The 17,397-nt window shown below is 38.6% G+C and overlaps 3 protein-coding genes across 4 annotated transcripts; all 3 read left to right on the top strand.

Annotated features, from left to right (window-relative positions):
• Positions 1 to 39: 39 nt before the first annotated feature.
• Positions 40 to 4,345, top strand: LOC116722318 (THAP domain-containing protein 1). The gene is made up of 4 exons (XM_032566549.1): positions 40 to 465; positions 663 to 822; positions 1,998 to 2,173; positions 2,263 to 4,345. Exons 1-4 carry the CDS (start codon positions 316 to 318, stop codon positions 2,644 to 2,646), a joined length of 870 nt encoding a protein of 289 aa, XP_032422440.1. The 5' UTR covers positions 40 to 315; the 3' UTR covers positions 2,647 to 4,345.
• Positions 4,346 to 5,189: 844 nt separating this feature from the next.
• selenop2 (selenoprotein P2) lies at positions 5,190 to 9,354 on the top strand. Of its 2 annotated transcripts, XM_032564344.1 has the most exons (6): positions 5,190 to 5,292; positions 6,167 to 6,416; positions 6,493 to 6,558; positions 7,113 to 7,325; positions 7,412 to 7,520; positions 8,475 to 9,354. In XM_032564344.1, exons 2-6 carry the CDS (start codon positions 6,187 to 6,189, stop codon positions 8,691 to 8,693), a joined length of 837 nt encoding a protein of 278 aa, XP_032420235.1. In that variant the 5' UTR covers positions 5,190 to 5,292; positions 6,167 to 6,186; the 3' UTR covers positions 8,694 to 9,354. The 2 variants fall into 2 exon arrangements, with proteins under 2 accessions (XP_032420235.1, XP_032420236.1); XM_032564345.1 differs by lacking the exon at positions 6,493 to 6,558 and having other exon boundaries at positions 5,193 to 5,292.
• Positions 9,355 to 11,820: 2,466 nt separating this feature from the next.
• Positions 11,821 to 16,719, top strand: elovl8a (ELOVL fatty acid elongase 8a). The gene is made up of 7 exons (XM_032565922.1): positions 11,821 to 11,908; positions 12,004 to 12,191; positions 12,417 to 12,497; positions 13,280 to 13,336; positions 13,776 to 13,890; positions 14,569 to 14,696; positions 15,654 to 16,719. The coding sequence occupies exons 1-7, from the start codon at positions 11,821 to 11,823 to the stop codon at positions 15,819 to 15,821; spliced, it is 825 nt and encodes a 274-aa protein (XP_032421813.1). The 3' UTR covers positions 15,822 to 16,719.
• The last annotated feature ends 678 nt before the right edge of the window (positions 16,720 to 17,397 follow it).

Below are 17,397 nucleotides of genomic sequence, written 5' to 3'. Positions count from 1 at the left end.
GCACTTTTGTTGACACACGTGAACATTACGTCGCTGGACTCAAACACCGAAGGGCCGCGCGCCATTTTGGCTCAAACAAACTCCTTAATATTTTATCCCAATTAAAGTGTTTTTATATTGTAATAGGGTATTTTTATGCTAACATATTGTGGGGTAACAGTAAACCTATAACGACTTAACATTTGTTTTGCCTTCTTTCTACGTTGTGAAAGTTGTCAGCCAAAAGTCATGGTTTAAAGAGACCCCAGCTGAGCCAACTCATTTCTTTGCTAAGTTTTGTTTTGTTGTTGGTTGGTTTATTTTTCACTTTGTGTAATGGGAGGCTGCTCCGCCCCAAATTGCTCCAATTCAACTAGCATAGGGAAGCAGCTGTTTAGATTCCCCAAAGACCCTGTGCGAAAGAAGAAATGGGTTATGAACTGCCGACGTGACTTTGAGCCCACTCCTCACTCCAGACTCTGTCAGGTAAGGTAGTTTTCTGTGTCCCTCTAAAATAATTCATTCAGGACAATCCCTTGCACATTTAATAGATCTATTAAATATAACAAATAAGCAGGGGCGTTCTTCGTTGTCGAAGAATGGCCCTCGTTGTCGTATTTAACTAGATCACCACCATTGATAACTTGCGTGTTTACACTGTTATTGATATGTCTTTTCGCAAGGACCACTTTGAGGAGAGCCAGTTTGAAGAAATAGCCAGATCTCCATCTGGTGGGAAAAAGCTGAAGCCCAATGCTATTCCCACGCTGTTCAATGTGGGAGACCCCCCTTTCCCTGCAGTCACCTCTCCATATATCCTGCTGCCACTAAAATCTGAACCAGGTACTTTTCTAAATGAATTATTGTCCCTGTCTTGGAAAATGGAATAATATAACAATCTAGACCGTTAGATTGTTAGGTCATAAGGATTCCTTCAAAATTATCATACCTTCAAATTTCTTTTAATTCAAGCTGATTTTTCTTTTCTTGACCACTAGGCTGACAAAAGATCCATCATTATAAACAAAACATTTTATTTAGAGACATCTACCAGGACACTTAAGGTCACTTACAGAAAAATACTCAACAATTCGTGAAGTGCAGAGCATATTGTCAATGTAGTAAAACAATTGTTAGCAATAGCGGGTTTCTGTGAGGTCATTTCAGAGGATGGGTTAGCAAAGAGGAGGAGCTGGATGAGACTTAGAGTTTGTGGCCTTCGACTAAGATTGTACTTTAAATAATTTAATGTAAATCCAATACTGTTTCTGTGGGGTAGTTCTATAATATTAATATTAATAATATAGTAAATCCTCTCACAACACAGTGATCAGAATGGTCAGGGTGGTAGAAATAAACTCCAAAGGTCGCTGTTGGATAACTTTGGCAGTCCTGGGGGTGGGGTCTCCATAGTAACCATTAGACTTTGCCTCTACATGCCAAATAGTTGTTTGGAAGTTAGGTCAGGAAAAAAGCAACTTTTGTTTTTGTCCTAATGTGGGGTGTTTCGAACTCTACTGACACTAACTGTAATCGTGTGCTTTGGCATAACGAGATTAAAAATCTGATGGACTCACTGCACTTTTATTTATTGGGAAGTTTTATGTTCAGAAACTTGAGGCACCCCAAAACAATTTTTATCACAGGTTTTGTACAACTTCATGTACCAAATGGCACGTGACCTATTTTGAAATAAATAATTAGGAACTAAATGTGTCCCCAGTGTTTAAGAAAATAATGCAATGTATATTTAGCAGTTCTGTCAGACAGAACTGCTAATAAGTTTGTATGATATTAGATCAAGTATTATATCTTATTCTGTTGTGGTAAAATTTTCATTGCTCTTTTCATAGTGAGGCACAAAAATACACCAAAAACTTCATGAGTATGCCTTAAAGGAGAAGCATCTTAAGTTGCTTTAGAAGACATCAGGCTACCACTCTACTTGGTCAATTGCGTTTCAAATGCGTTCGATCACAGCACTGCTCTTCCACTTGGACGTTTTCTTGTGATTCCAGTGGAAAAGGATCTAAATTTTGGCGATCATGGCTATGCCAGACGCAATCCTTTGTCTGGCCTTGAAGAGGAGGATGGAGAAAGAACATCTGAAGACCACAACCCCTGCATGCAGTGTCAGCTCCTTAAGAAAAAACTGGAGCAGGAGATGCAGCACACCGCAAGACTACAAAGAGAGGTAGGAGACATCTTATTTGAAGACTAAAATCAGAATTGAGTTGTTGAAGGACTGAATAAATCCAGTGAGCCCTTTTTCTTCTTGTCCAGGCAGAAGAGATGAAGAAGCGTCTGTATCGGCTCGATCGCATCGAGAAGGGGCTCCAGAACTTTCTGTACGAGGACCAGATCAGAGCGCTGTCCCTCACGAAGCGCTCACGGCGCGCCGTCTGGTCGCCGGAGACGATCCTGAAAGCTAGAAAGATCCGCTGTGCCGTCGGAACCAAAGGCTACGAGTACCTGAGGGAGATCGGCTACCCTCTGCCCTCGTACAGGACTCTGTGCAACCGTCTGGAGACGAAGATCATGGTGACAACCGACATGAGCTGTGAGGAGCTGGCAGAGCTCGGCCTGGGGCTTATGGCCACATGCAACAGTCCTACAGAAGGGGTCGGGGACAATGATGAGGAAGAACTGATGGGAGTTTTATCCTGATCCCAGTTACTTACACTGATTCTGAACTGCTGTAGAGGGATAAGTTCAGAGATTACACTGTCCGTGATTTAGAAAAGTTTTGCGGCACTGGTTTTAAAGTTTTCTGGCCTTCAGGTCACCTGGCTGTACCCACATTTTACATCCACTCAGGTGATGTTTGATGCACCGGCTTACATGTAGCCTGGATTCATGTTCTGCTGATTCCTGCGGTGATGCTGGCATGTTATGGTAGCCTGAACGTGTGAGGAGCATGTGCACAATGTAGCTCATTCATATGCATCTTGTAAATGTGAGTGACGCTTGTTAAAAAACCTCTTTGCACATAGCTTTGTGAAATCGCTGCTTGTTTTTACCGTCAATTGTGACACAGCTGAGTCTTTTACTGGCCTTGTTCTATACATTTAAAAAAATGAAGTGCAATGCAAACAGATAAACATGCTGCACATTTTGGGTAAGATGACCTTTTTATTAGGAACAAAAGAGATGACTGAGGCAACATATTTTGTGGATTTTAGTAACAGTAGTTCTCTGAGAGAACTTGTCAATTATACTCTTAAAAAAAACTGTATTTGGTTTATTTCGATTTGGTTTAACAAATCGAAATATCCTCCAGTTTTCAGTAATGCAGTTTACTGTCAGACTAAATTTAACATATCCATCTGATCTCTCTTTAAATCATTAAAAACGCTGTACAGAATGTAGACATTGGCTGGTTTCTGTCACTTGGTTATGTCTTGATTAATCAGATTTTATGTTTAACATTTCATGATAGAATTATTCCTGATTTATAGGGAAGGGATTGGGATTAACAAAGTGCTCACCTCATCCAAATCCTATTCAAATATGTACGCAAAATCAACAGAATATGGGTATTTTGTTGCCTTTTTTATTATTATTATTTCCTTTATTTTCTTTTTTTGTTGTTTGGATCATGGGTGCCGAAGTCACGTCCAATAAAACAGCTAAGTTCCCACATTAGCGGTCATGTTTCTTCTTTTTATACAACGTTTAGATGTGCATTACCGCCACCTACCGGAATGGAGTGTGAACCGGTCATTCAGCTCTACGGAGGCCTGGTAGTGAGCAGTTCATTTGATTCAGGTGTGTCGGAGTAGGAACTCATTTAATGTTGCGTTCCAGTCACCTCAGAAATTGGAGCTCGTATCTGGTTTTTGATACCCGATCCAAGATAACGGCGTTCTAGTTTTTCTTTTAAAAAAAGAAGAAGAAAGTATCAACCTAGCGACGCCCATTGAAATTGTTTGCATTACAAACATAATATTAAGATGCTTTCCATAAGCAAACACCACTTTTAATTTGTTCAGATTAGATTTACATGCGCTACGTGTAACGTTGACGTTAGACCCACGTCAGTCTTTTATAAAAAAAAAAATAAACATGTCTCCATCACATCTTACTACTGTTGACGCGAGGAGCGGCCATTTTGAAACGCATAGCTTACAAGTCGCAACTGGGCGACTTCGGGGAGCGCTCCAGTTGATTTATTTTTTTCCCCCCGACTGGGAAATCAGCATTTCCCATTTCCGAGTACAACTGGAACGCAGCATAAACATTGCAGGACGGCAACTCTCAAGGACTGGACTTGGGCACCCCTTGGTTTCAAAGAACCACGTTTCAAATGATGTTTCAAAGAACGATGTTTGGAATGAATTGAAATTAAAGTTAATGTACACCAACATTTTGACATCGCTTAAAGTGTTTTTACTTTTCCTACAGTCTTATAACAGTCAGCATGTGAAAGGTAAATGAAAATACAAATTCCTAACAGCATAGTGTTTGCAGATATTCTTAAAGCTTAGTCCTTGTCATGTTTGAAGTAAACATTACTCTATATTGCTAGTACTCTTTTTTTTTATACAGGAACCTAAACTTTAGCCAGCTGTCTAACAGCCCTTAATTGACGCACTTGTTTTTAGTCAATATGGACTTTGAGCAAATCCTTCACGTGCAAGATTAGATATTTGTTCTGCAGGTTTGTTAGTAAAGCAATGTTTTTGTAATAACAGGTCTGACAAGATTAATGTAACCGATTTCTATGTTTAAAAAAAAAAATCACATGTAACAGAAATTCACCAGTGACATTATTCTAGCCGATGGCTAGCATTTATTCTTACTTCAGTGTTTTTGGCATTTAAACTGTGGAGTGAACAGACAGCTCAAAAGGAAGCTGAAAAATACACTCATTCAGTTAGGGGTGTACCTATTCTGTCACCCAAACCAAAACACAATGCTTAAGTTTAAGACTTTTGTCTTAAGTTTGCAGGAATATTAGTCTTGTATATGTTTACCATTTACCCAGCAAGCGATGCTTGATCTGTTACCACTGCGGACAATTTCACTTCGTCGCTCTCAAATATAAAGAAGAATCCTGTTTGGAAAAAATGATAAACAGGAAATAAGAAAAAATGAAAACAGTCAAAGTTTCAGCAAAGTCACATCTAATAAATACTGAGCACTTCTTCACAACATTACCATATCTGTGCACACTTTGAGTGTCACATTCTTTCGCACTCAGAGTGTCTCTCTGTTTAAATTGGGGGAAGTGTTGAGTGAACGCCAGAGCTTTTATACTTCAGAGGTTTTGCCGTGTGCCAGTTAGAGTTGCAGCAAACACGGCGGATAGAGGTAAGACTTTCCCCTTGCTCCTAAAACTGTTCTCTATTCGTATTCTTCTGAAGTAAAAGAAGATATACATATTTTGGTTTCAAGCTTTATTTGGTTTTGTTTGTTGTTTTACATAAATTTAAACCAAAGAAAGGTCAAAACTGCCTCCCTTTCTGTTGGTTTTTGTATGACCCAAATCATAAAGTTAGTAGTTTCACTCCATCTGATGCTGTTAATTTGATTTTTCGACATGGAGCCGCGACTGTGAGCACTTATACTACTTAAAAGTTCAAAAGTGAATAGAAACTTGGATATATTTTATTTATATCCAACAAAAAATAAAAGTATTGGGTAATTGCAGGAGTAAATGCTGTTGTCGTGTGCGAAAATGTTGCCATAAAGACGGTAAACTTTGTGGCTGTAGGCATACAAAGCTTTAATCTCTCTCTGTCTCTGCAGCTCAGTGTTTGCCTGTCAACATGTTGCTCTGAAATTCCTTACCCTTTTGTCCGTGTACTCGGAAATACTGGCTCTCATTTTTGCAATTATCTTCACTCAAGTGGCCAGAAACAAAGAGGTTTTTGTTATTTCATCTCTGTGAGACCAGACTGACCGTTTATTATTATTATTATTAAATGAAGGCCCATGATTGCCCGATTTCCAAACTCCGTTTGTTCTGTAGTTCATCGTCCATCAGACTAAGATAGATTGTAACATATGGCTCACATACAATTTTTCTACCACAAAACCATAAAAAGAAAAAAACACGTCCTTCCTGTAAAATCTAGCCATCACTAGCCGCCACATTTGTAGCATTCTGACGTTTGAGAAGAAGAGACTGCATGTTTGTGCACGATCCAGATGATTTCATAGATGTCTTTTTGTGTGTATCCAGTTTTGGCAGACGAGAGGGTGATGATGCGCTCTCTGCTGCTGCTGTGTCAGAGTGCAGCCCTGCTGGGTGTGATGTGGGCCTCCCACTCCACTCTCTTGGTGGAGGGCGACAAAAATGCCTCCAGGATCTGCAAACCCGCGCCGAGCTGGGAGATAAAGGGCCGCTCGCCGGCGCAGGAGCTGCTCGGAAATGTGGTGGTGGTGGCTCTGCTGAAGGCCAGCTGACACTTCTGTCTGGTTCAGGCGTCCCGGTGAGTGAGAAAAGTAGCAAACGTCCGAATCAAACTTGAAGGTGGATTCTGATCACCCTGTATATTTTTGCTACAGTTTGACACAGATCACTGCTTTGATTAAAACTGATGATAAAAGGATATCTAAAAACTATTGGAATAAGTATGTCTGGTTTTCTATTATTATTATTTATTTCTCTCGTCCTTAGAAAATTCCAACTTTTAATTTGACCCTGTTTATGAAGCAGGAATAAATATGATGTGATGCAGAGGTACTTGTATATTGACAGGGCTGCATCTCAGCATATCATTAGACATTTTTCAGATTCTTTTTTATTAAAATAAGTTGATACAGTGGCACTATCAGACCTTTTATTTCTTAAAACATACATATAAAAAAGGATGAACTGATATATCCGATATCAAGCTCACTGTTATGGCTGATAACTGATATTTGCCAACATTATACATATTTACCTGTTTTTTTTTACACCTTTGGGGGAAATAAACTACAAGAAACAGACTGCAACAAGATAGAAATAAATATCAATTTTTAATATCGACCCAGTTTTATTTGTCAGACCGATACCAATATGTTGAAAAATGACGAATGTCGGCCGATACCGATGTTGGTGCGACATATCGTGCATCCCCAGTTTAAATAGTTCAAAGCACACAATCTCAGCTCTAATTCTTCACTCGTTTGAATATCTGCAGTATCGGACGCCTGCGCACCAAACTGAGGCGCAGCAACGTAACCGACGTGTCCTTCCTGATCGTCAATGAGCAAAATGCCGTATCCAGAGCCCTGTACTGGGAGCTGAAGAAAAGAGCTCCCACTGGTGTCCCAGTGTATCAGCAGGACGCTAATCAGACCGACGTGTGGGAGGTGCTGGACGGCGACAAAGACGACTTCCTGATCTACGACAGGTAAAAAGGCGCCTCCGTCGCCGACCAGAGCGCTAAATTGGAAGTCGCTCCAAGAATGCCGTTTTTCTTTTCCTCCCCGTCCTCAGGTGTGGCCTCCTCACTTTCCACGTCGTGCTGCCGTACAGTTTCATGCACACCCCGTACGTGGAGGCCGCGATCAGAGCCACCTACGTGGGAGACATCTGCAACTGCTCTGTGAGTGACCCGACTTTTGGGGAGGCGCACGGGCGAACCCAGACGGGCGGGGAAAAGAACCGCTCAAATGTTTAAGCTGTCACACTTGATTGCTCTTGATGGTTCTTTATGAAGTACAGTTTTTTTTAAAGCAATATCATTTTATAGGTAAAAAAAACAAAAAAACAAAAACAAAAGTCAGCTACATTACATCAAATTTCAATCTGTTTTCTTGGGGTTTGGTGTGATAGATCAACACAACCTATCTTAGTTTCAATTTTTTTTTTTCTTTTGCAAAGACAAACCCAAAGAATGTAGAGTTCATTTGTTCTCTTCCCACTTTATTTTGAAACCCTTGACAAAAAAATAAAAATAAAAACATTTTCTATCAGCATATGTTTTTTCATGTAGGTGATACTGAGGTAATTTGAAAAAAATCAGACTCTGGATGTGCAAAGCCGCTTGGAATAATTCCACTTGTTCCAATCATATGTAGAGACTTAATACATGTGCACAGTAGATTTTTGAGGATTTTTATAGATTATATTTGCTTTTTTGCTTCTTTTTTTTTTTTTACATATTTTTTCTTTATTTCACAATTATCCACTATTTTCTCATGGTCTATAACCTGAAACACAAATGAAAAGATGTTTCACATTTTTAGGATGTAACATGTTGCATTTGAGTAAGTATAAAGGGCCGGAGTAGTTTTCAGATGCTGTATTGAGTTTACGAATTATTTATCATAACGTTCTTTAACAAGGCATCAGTCTAATTTAAAATAGAGCTAATCATTAGTTAGCATTGGCTCTGTTTGACAATTCGACAATCACAAATTGATTGTCGACCTCATGTTAGCGTCACTTTGCCTTAAATCTATTTATCTGTTTATTCATTGTCCATTCATTGTTTGTATTCAAAATTTAGAGACACCAATTAGCAACACGACGAAACCAACTCGTTTATCTTTCGCAGGCCATTTCCACGAGGACTCCAGGGACCGTCCAGCCACCGGACGAAGGGGTCGACCCCACCGAGAAGACTCAGCCGATCCCCCACCACTATCACCATCTTTCCAGCTTCTTCCATCATCAACCCGCTCCTCGAAATAAGACCCAGGACCAAGATAGGCCCGTAATATTCCCAGCTCCGTATCATCCGCACCATGCCCACCAGCACCCCCACCACAAGTAAACCAGTGTTCATAGGTTTTCAGGTTTATTTTTTGTTCTTTTTTTAGAATTGAAGCCCGTTTTTATTTTATTTTTCTGAAACGTTTACACATCCCGCTATACAATGTGCCGAACCTGCTTTAAAAAGTGCAGCTTGGTGCTTCTGTATTTGGAAAAGAGTGGCCAGGACCCTCCGAGTTCTCCCATTAATGAAGTCCAGAGTGTAAAGCCTGCCTGCAGGGGGCTGTGGACGGATGTCCAGGGGGAGAGAAAGGAGAGACTCTGACCGCTGCCGTATCCAGACAGAAGCAAACGACGAGGTGCAACGACGCTGCCTGGCTGGTCTCACTCAGTCAGATTGTCTTTTTAAAGCTGATTCGCCCCAATTTGCTTTCTGCTTGACAAGATGTGAGGATTACAATGTTCAGAGAACAGGAATAACATCTTACACACATGACTTAATGACTTATTTTAGATGCTGTTTATTGTGCACTTACAATTTCCTCTTAGAATCTCTCATTATAAATTAAACTTATTTTGTTTTTCTCCAGATTAAGGCGGAACTACATGGTAGATTGAGTAATTAGAAACTGTTGCTTCATAACGTGAGCTGCAATAACTCAGAAAATGTCCTGTAATAACGCATTTCTGTGTAATTAATAAAATAAAAACTCAGAATCCAATTACAGTTTGTTTTCTGTATCTGAAATAAATAATACTGTAGAAAGATACTTAATTTTTTATAGTGATTTAATGGCACATTATTCCCTCATTTGTACAATTTTGTACACCCCAACACTTATAAGGTGGATTTAGCTGGTGAGCCATATGCCAAGCCAAAAGCACACACACACGCACACGCACACTTATACACACAGCGGAGACAGGTCGACTACCTCAGAGCAGCTTAAGTCTTGGCTGAGATGCAACACTGGGCAGAAAACAGACTCTGCTAGACCATCGAAATGACGGTAAAGTAACAATTTGATCATTTTTAGCACAGATCATGCTCCAAAGCCAGCCAGCTGCTTTAACAGACATATACATATATATATTGCTGATTGCTTTGTTTAATAGCCGTTGACATAGAACTGGCAGAAGCTGCTTGCAGGAGTCCTTCCCCATCAGTGCGTTAGGACTCCATGCTTTATCTGGCGCAGGGCGGGTCGCAACTTCAGCTACTTCTGAATGAGGGCGGGGGGGCTGACTGCTCAACTGTTCTGCATCAATATGTATAACATTAGTGTATCCACTTATAATATTCTAAATAAAGCTGAAGTCGGTTTGAGGGATTCTGATCCTGGGAGGGATTTTTTTTTTTTTTTTTACCATAAATCCTTGGGAGGCTACAGGTGAGGCTTAACCGCTTAGCTTTCTCTAAACAGCATGTTCTGTAAGGCAGCATAGTTTATACTGCTGCAAGTCACTTTCAGCTGTGGAGAACAGAAAAAAAACACACCATATTTTCCACTACTACTTTATAAGCTTATTGGATTGACAGAGTAAGATGCAGTTGAAGCCCAATATCTAAATACATTGTATATTTTTTTAAAAATGGAAAAGAAGAGAACATTACTCAAAAGGCAACAAAAGGAGCCAGATTGCAATTTTCACCCATGTCTAAAGGAAAGTTTAGAGAGACCAGTTAACCTAACAGTCATGTTTTTTGAGCTGTGGGAAGAAGCTGGAGTACGGAGCATCAGAACCATGATACTCCTTGGTGTAGCCTATAAACCTTTCTCTGTGTTACACCAGTTCTGTCAGGAGAAGGAGCCAAAATTCCAGAAAAACTTTGGTGAGAAATTGGGGGAAAGACACCAAGAACTACTGAACTTGAAAAAAGGCAGAAACCAAATAGTACAGAATTCAAAACGCTGTAAAGAAATCATAAATATTTTTCAGATCATTCCAGGATTTAGATGGTAAAAATGTTTTAGGTAAGCTGAAATGACTCAAAACTTGTGATGATTAGTCTGATTTAATGCCAGAAAAAGTGTTGTATTTATTTATTTATTTTTAATCAAGTCTGTGTAATTATCTGGGTTCAACTGCATATTCTCTTTCATTAAGCAAAACACAAACTACTCTGGGGATGAGTTTATTTTCACAGGTTGCTAAATTATGCAGAGAAGAAAAAGACAGGTCTTTCAGTTGTCATATGTTATGCATCTGAAATTCAGTTATTAATATAATAATAACATAAAGTCCAGAAAAGCAAAACAACTCAAAAAAGAGGAAATAAATACAACAAACAAAGGTACGCAACACTGAAAAACATTAATAAATGCAATTTGAAGAACTATGTGAATTTGAGTTTGCTTTCCGACACTAGATGGCAGCACTGTTACACCGCATCTGAAGGTTCATCGCCCTGTCTTCAACAGGAGGCAGTCGTTCATAAAGAGGATTATTAGTTATTATCTATCATCAGGAGATTAGCCAACATAATCCTCATGCTAAAAACCCAGCTCATCGCTAGGTGGCTCAATCAAGTTTGCAGTGGGAGGTTTCTTTCTTTGGTAAAGCCGTTGATCAGGGTTCGATCTGTGAATACATCGGGGCTTACGTCTCTGTCGTCAAAGATAAAGCCTTAACTTTGAAGAGATCGCAGGTCCTGCTAAGCGTGGGAGGTAAATGGAATGCGTCGACCCAAAGCTGACATGATTCTAGAGCGTCAGTAGAAACGTCTAAGATGAAACCACAACATACGTGTGGACGGGCGCGGAAGTCTCATTGGCAGTTACAGAAATCACTTTGATTGCCTTAAAAGGTTCAGCAACAAACTATTAAGTTGCAGTCAGTGGGGATGCTGAGTTCAGGGTTTTTCACCGCTCAAAGCATTTTGGGAGAAAAAGTTTTGGGTTCTTCTTAGAGTACCTTCTTTACATAAACAGGTAAAATTTGAGGACCAATGCTGGTCCTGTCAGATCAAACTCTGGATCTATGCGGCTCTATAGGTCACCATTTATCAGAGTCCTTACAAATTCACTCTGTAATGGAACCTGTAACGTCTAGGATGTGGATTGTTATGTTGTTTCCATTTCTGCCATTGAGAAATTTATCTTTCGAGCTATTTCTCGAGTTTGCCTTCTTCAGTTCAAGCTCTAACGCTAGGTATGGCAATTAAAACAAGCAAAAAAAACTGCATTATGCTCATGTGCTCATCCCAGGGTAGCAATGCTGTCACCAAGTGGCAGAAACTCCAATTATTCTACCAAGGCATTCTGGAAAATGGAGGTAAGAATATATTTTTCAGCTCGTTACCTTACAGAACCTTGCATAGTTTGGCAGTATTTTGTGCTGTAACTTTCCTCTCATATTTCACTGAACAGACAAAAGGACAGACAATTGGCTGCTGGTCTACTCCCCTGTGCCAATTACCTGTATATTCCTGTGCTACCTGATCACTGTATGGGCGGGGCCAAAGCTGATGGCGAACAGGCGGCCCGTCAACCTCAAACCCGTCCTGGTTGTTTACAATTTTGCCATGGTCTGCCTGTCTGCCTACATGTTCTACGAGGTAAACTCTGAACACAAACAAGGGAACTCAACGTAACTGAGATATTTTGTGAATATATATATATATATATATATATATATATATATATATATATATATATATATATATATATATATATATAATGTTTAATGTTAAAAGAACCGGCAGGAAGTTGTTGACATGTAAAGTTGAGGTAGCACCACCAGAACCCAATTATTTAAATGCAATGTTTTTCCACATTTCTAGTTCACAGCATCATCTTGGTTGGCCGGTTACAGTTTGTTGTGCCAGCCGGTCGACTACAGCAACAATCCACTGGCTCTACGGGTAAATTAAAAAAATGTATATACCTTATTTGTAGTTTAATAATTTAAGGATTGTGTTTCTTCTTTCCTTCTGTGTCCTTCATTGTTTCTTTTCTTTTAGCCTTGCTTCACTGAGTCTTACGTTCATTCTGTTCGGCTTCCTTTGTGTTATTTTTCGCCGTAACTCAGTCGGCCTGTTTGTTCTCTTCCCTTGATTAATTCGCCTACATTCTCTGTCATTCTCCACTCTTCCCTCAGTATATAAGTTCACTGGTTTTCATTGTTCTTCACTCATTCATCTTCTCAGTGCTAGTCTGTTTAACATTCCTCCATGCTGCCGTAAGTCCGTCCTGTTTCATTTTGCCCTCCTGGTTCGCTTTTGGATTTATTTTGTTTTATTTTTTTCAGAATATTTTGAATTTTGGACTTTCTGCATTACAGTCTCGTTTTCGAGTATCATGCAAAATTAACTCTAGTATTTTAGACTTCAAAACAAAGGAAAGGACAAAAGATTTGGGAAAACTCAGTCTGACAAAGTTTGGATTTTTTTTTTTGCAAAAGTTGGAATTTGCCTGCCATGGTAACAGCCGGGAGCAAAGAATTTATATATACAGTACAGACCAAAAGTTTGGACACACCTTTTAATTCAATGAGTTTCCTTTATTTTCATGACTATTGACATTGTAGATAAAGTGTTTTCGAATTTGAATAAAATTAGATTTCTTTTTCCCTTTAATTTATCGGATTGAACAGCTTAATACCTGAAACGAAAGTGTTGATGTCTCATTGTGTTGTGTTGGACAGATGGCCAGAGTTTGCTGGTGGTTTTACTTCTCTAAAGTCATAGAGCTCAGTGACACGGTGAGTACACACACCGGAGCTGCACTCAGTTATATAACTGTAACATAAGTTAATGCTTCTTCTGGACATTTTTAACACAGGTTTTAATTTGGCGTCACTGCGTATTGTTTTGACAAGGTCAAGCTAAAGAAAGACTGCCCTCCACTGGTCAAAACATAAAAGCACATCAACTCTGGACCAGCATTTGTTAGGCTTTATGTAGTTCAGTCAGATTCTTTACTTGGTTATTTCAGAATCAGTTCAATAAAGAGAACATTTATCTTTTTAGCATAAAAAAACATCCATAAGAGTAAGTTCAGACACTCATATGACTTACTACAAAATTATGCTGCAGGAAAATATGCATCAGGTTTCTATTTAAAAATATAACCAGGAGTATACTGCGGTATGGCCTTAAATGTTTTGTTCTTGCTTCATTTAGTGTGTTTGTGGTTTGCAGATATTTTTCATTCTGCGGAAGAAGAACAGTCAGCTGACATTCCTCCACGTCTATCACCATGCGACCATGATCTTTAACTGGTGGGCCGGGGTTAAATATGTAGCCGGGGGTCAGTGTGAGTACGTTTCACTTTGTGCTAGCAGAATCCACAAGGACTGTACCATGAATAAGATGATGATAAACAAACAGAGGTGGTCAGAGTACCCACAAATTGTAGTCAAGTAAGATTAGCACTACTTCAAGGAAAAGTATTTTTACTCAAGGAAAAGTATTTTCCTTTTGGTAAAAAGTCTACTCAAGTAGTGAGTAACTGATCAAATTATCAATCATTTAATGTTATAAAATTACTTCGTCAGAAGGACCATAATATTACGTTAAGTGGAAATTTTGGTATTTTAAGGACCAAAATGACAACATTTCACATAAGTAACAAAAAAATAACAAAATCAGACAAAAAAAATTTTTTTTTTTTCCAAATCAATTCTTTTCAATATAAAATTTATTAAACTTTAACAAAAGCTGCAGGTGTGTGTCTGTTCCTGGTGATTTTTTTTATTCAAACTTGTTTGTTCTTCATTCAGTGGGTAGAGAATCCAGAACTTTTATTCAAGTAAGAGTAGAGATACTTCATGATAAAATTACTTAAGTAAAAGTAAAAAGTACATCATAGCAAAAATTCTACTAAAGGTTCTTTTTTTCTCCCAAAAAGTTCCACAAGTAAATGCATTTGAATAAATGTTTAATAGTTACTACCCAACTCTGTAAATAACCCATCTTGTGTATTTGTCTGTAGCTTTTCTGATTGGTCTGATCAACACCCTGGTCCACATAGTCATGTATTTGTACTACGGGCTCGCCGCTCTAGGGCCACACATGAATAAGTATCTGTGGTGGAAGCGATACCTCACTTCTCTGCAGCTGGTAAGAACGGACGCTAGTGTCAGAGATGATATGAAGCTAAGATACATCGGTACTTGAATAAGTGTGTTTTTCACCTGTACCATTTTTTAACCTGGTGTTTGCTTATAAAATAGCATAAAATATGTGCTGGTGGTATCCATGGTTTTCAAAACAAAGACCCAATTAGATGTTGGAGGCTGTCCATCAAACCTGAGCAATTCTCTGCTAGAGGAAATGTTGATCATAGTGGGTTAGGATCTGTGAAATTATCATTAGTTATAGTTCCCTGGTGTCATACCACAACCTGGTCACTTTTGCGGGAAACTGTAGAGAATTGTGCTGACGTGGATATCAAGATTTTCATTTTATTTTAAAAACAATATTACCTAAATCCGGGGATTCAACTGGCTAACAGATGGCGTTCTTCCTCTCTCAAGATTTTATTTACTTTTCTACAAACTCTTTCTACCATGTGTAGGTGACCTATTACTAATAAAAAACTCAGTGCCTAACTTTAAAAAAAGCTGAACTTTTCCTTTAATTTTGGGTCCAGTCTGGGAGGCTTGTAGAATCAGAACACGAGAAATAAGACAATCAAGCTTGACGCTTTGAACAAGATTCCTTTGTTAGAACATATCAAATTATTTAAAGTGTTCTACTATTGTAGTTGGAAAACAAAGAACTTTTAAAGACATAATAAAAAGATTTATAGAAAATTAAGAAATTTTAATAGATGAGAAGCAAAACATGTTTTTTTTATCAACTTATTTTTCCTAATAACCGGACCATTTGATTAGAAGGTAAAAATTTTGCTCAGTTCTGTGTTATTAAGGTAAATGTGCTTCTCTGCTCGGCACAGATGAACTATTTGCTTATGATTTCTCCACTGACTAAGTTTAATATAAATATGTTTTGTGTTGATGATGTCTCCTGAATGCATATTTTAGTCATTTGCCATCTTCTTGTCTCTCTGATCAGCTGCAGTTTTTCATCGTCACCACGCACACCGCCTACAACCTGCTTGTCGACTGCAACTTCCCCGACTCCATGAACGCTGTCGTGTTGGCCTATTCGCTCAGCCTCATCGTTCTCTTCAGTAACTTTTACTGCCAAAGCTACCTCACAAAGAAGACCAAAAGCACTTAAGGGACACAAGGGATGAAAAGAATAATCAAGTCAAAGAGAAAAGAAACTGTCTTAAACCAAGGAAACGTGCCAGAAGAGCCAACAGTCGGATATGGCCGAAGCTTGAGACGACACAGACTGGATATTGATACAGAGTTCTGTATTCTACGGTACCACTCTGATGCTATATTTTGAATATGGTAATCACTGGGCAATCATTGGAAGAGGCTTTCTAGTAAAAGTTCAAGTCTCACCATTGATCTTAAAATTGCCCCAAAAAATCCTTTGTTGGACACACACAGGTAATATTTTCAGGTGTTGTACCTTAAATGACATCTAATGCTTGATGTATTTAAACATATGGTCAATGTTTAAGTGAAACTACTCAGTAGTATTTCTGACTTCTTTATTGGCCCCCGTTGTTTAAACTGGCCTATGCACTTGATTGTGATTGTGTGTTAAATATTGATGCCAAGTCACATTGAGGATAAATACTTTATTTTGAGAAAATACTAAATATAATACTTTTCAAATTCCTTTGAACCCTATTAAACTAACTCATTCTCAGATTGAGGAACAAGATTTTTGTCACTTTCTCTCTCAAAACACTTGCTATAATTATCCAAGTTCAACCAACAGATTCTCTTGGAACCAATGCTACTGACACTAAATTTGGTTCCTTTAAGGGGACAAAAGGGTTTTAAACAAAAGGTGATTTGGATGCAGCAAAGTCGGCTTTCCAGTCAAAATCTCTGGATAGACGTGTTTCTAGTTATCATTGGTTATAAAAAGGCAAATACTTTGTGCTGTACTTTGTATTTTCCATGGTAAGAGAATTGTGTCGGTAATAACTTTATCCTGATTAAAAATAAAAAGTCTCCATCTGTATTTGCATGCTGGACAGGCCAAATTTGTGGGGCCGCATGAAATCACTCCAAGGGCCACAAATGGCCCTCGGGCCACACTTTGGACACCAGTGATCTAGGGTTTCTTAAAGTTTATGAAAAACAGCATGATAGTATACTTATTAATCGATATTTAAAGTAATGTTCTTCAGTTTTGTCACATGACTTGAGTGTTTCTACATCTTTCGTTGGCTAACTTCTGCACCTGCAGTACAGAATAAACTTTTAAACATTCACTGATGTAGGCGTTAGTATCCAACCTGTGGAGGAGAAAACTTGTGACCACATTCCAGATGTACTAAAATCATTAATTGTTAACTGTTGTAACCTGTAAATGTAAGTTTTATTTGATGAAATGCCTTTGTTTTTGGGGGGTTTTTTTTGTCAAAACTCTGTTCTAAGTAGCAGATGGCGATTTCAAATGTTCAAAAACGTTCGAATGCTGAGCAAAAAAAGATTAGCTTCTTTCTGAAAAAAGATCAAGTGTTCCTGATATTATTCTAAAATGCTGATCTCCAGTGTAAATTACATCAGTGGGGGGAAAAAAATTGACAGAGAATGTTATCGTGTGAGTATTTTTGGCAAATTGTGTACCTCCAAAGCTTCACATCACAGTTTGGCAAGTTCTAAAATAACTCACTTGTGTGGCATTAAAAACCATATTTTGCTGCTGGCAAGTACTTAATCTACCC

The sequence above is a fragment of the Xiphophorus hellerii genome, chromosome 6 (assembly GCF_003331165.1).
Source record: "Xiphophorus hellerii strain 12219 chromosome 6, Xiphophorus_hellerii-4.1, whole genome shotgun sequence".
NCBI lineage: Eukaryota > Metazoa > Chordata > Actinopteri > Cyprinodontiformes > Poeciliidae > Xiphophorus > Xiphophorus hellerii.
This window is presented reverse-complemented; position numbering and strand designations above follow the sequence as displayed.

Excerpts from the sequence above, each read along its gene's own strand:
- elovl8a (XM_032565922.1), top strand. The coding sequence starts at position 11,821 with ATGCTCATGTGCTCATCCCAGGGTAGCAATGCTGTCACCAAGTGGCAG. Across the intron at positions 12,192-12,416 it reads CTGCCTACATGTTCTACGAG|TTCACAGCATCATCTTGGTT; the intron begins GTAAACTCTGAA and ends CCACATTTCTAG. Across the intron at positions 12,498-13,279 it reads ACAATCCACTGGCTCTACGG|ATGGCCAGAGTTTGCTGGTG; the intron begins GTAAATTAAAAA and ends TGTGTTGGACAG.
- LOC116722318 (XM_032566549.1), top strand. The coding sequence starts at position 316 with ATGGGAGGCTGCTCCGCCCCAAATTGCTCCAATTCAACTAGCATAGGG. Across the intron at positions 466-662 it reads CTCACTCCAGACTCTGTCAG|GACCACTTTGAGGAGAGCCA; the intron begins GTAAGGTAGTTT and ends TCTTTTCGCAAG. Across the intron at positions 823-1,997 it reads GCCACTAAAATCTGAACCAG|TGGAAAAGGATCTAAATTTT; the intron begins GTACTTTTCTAA and ends TTGTGATTCCAG.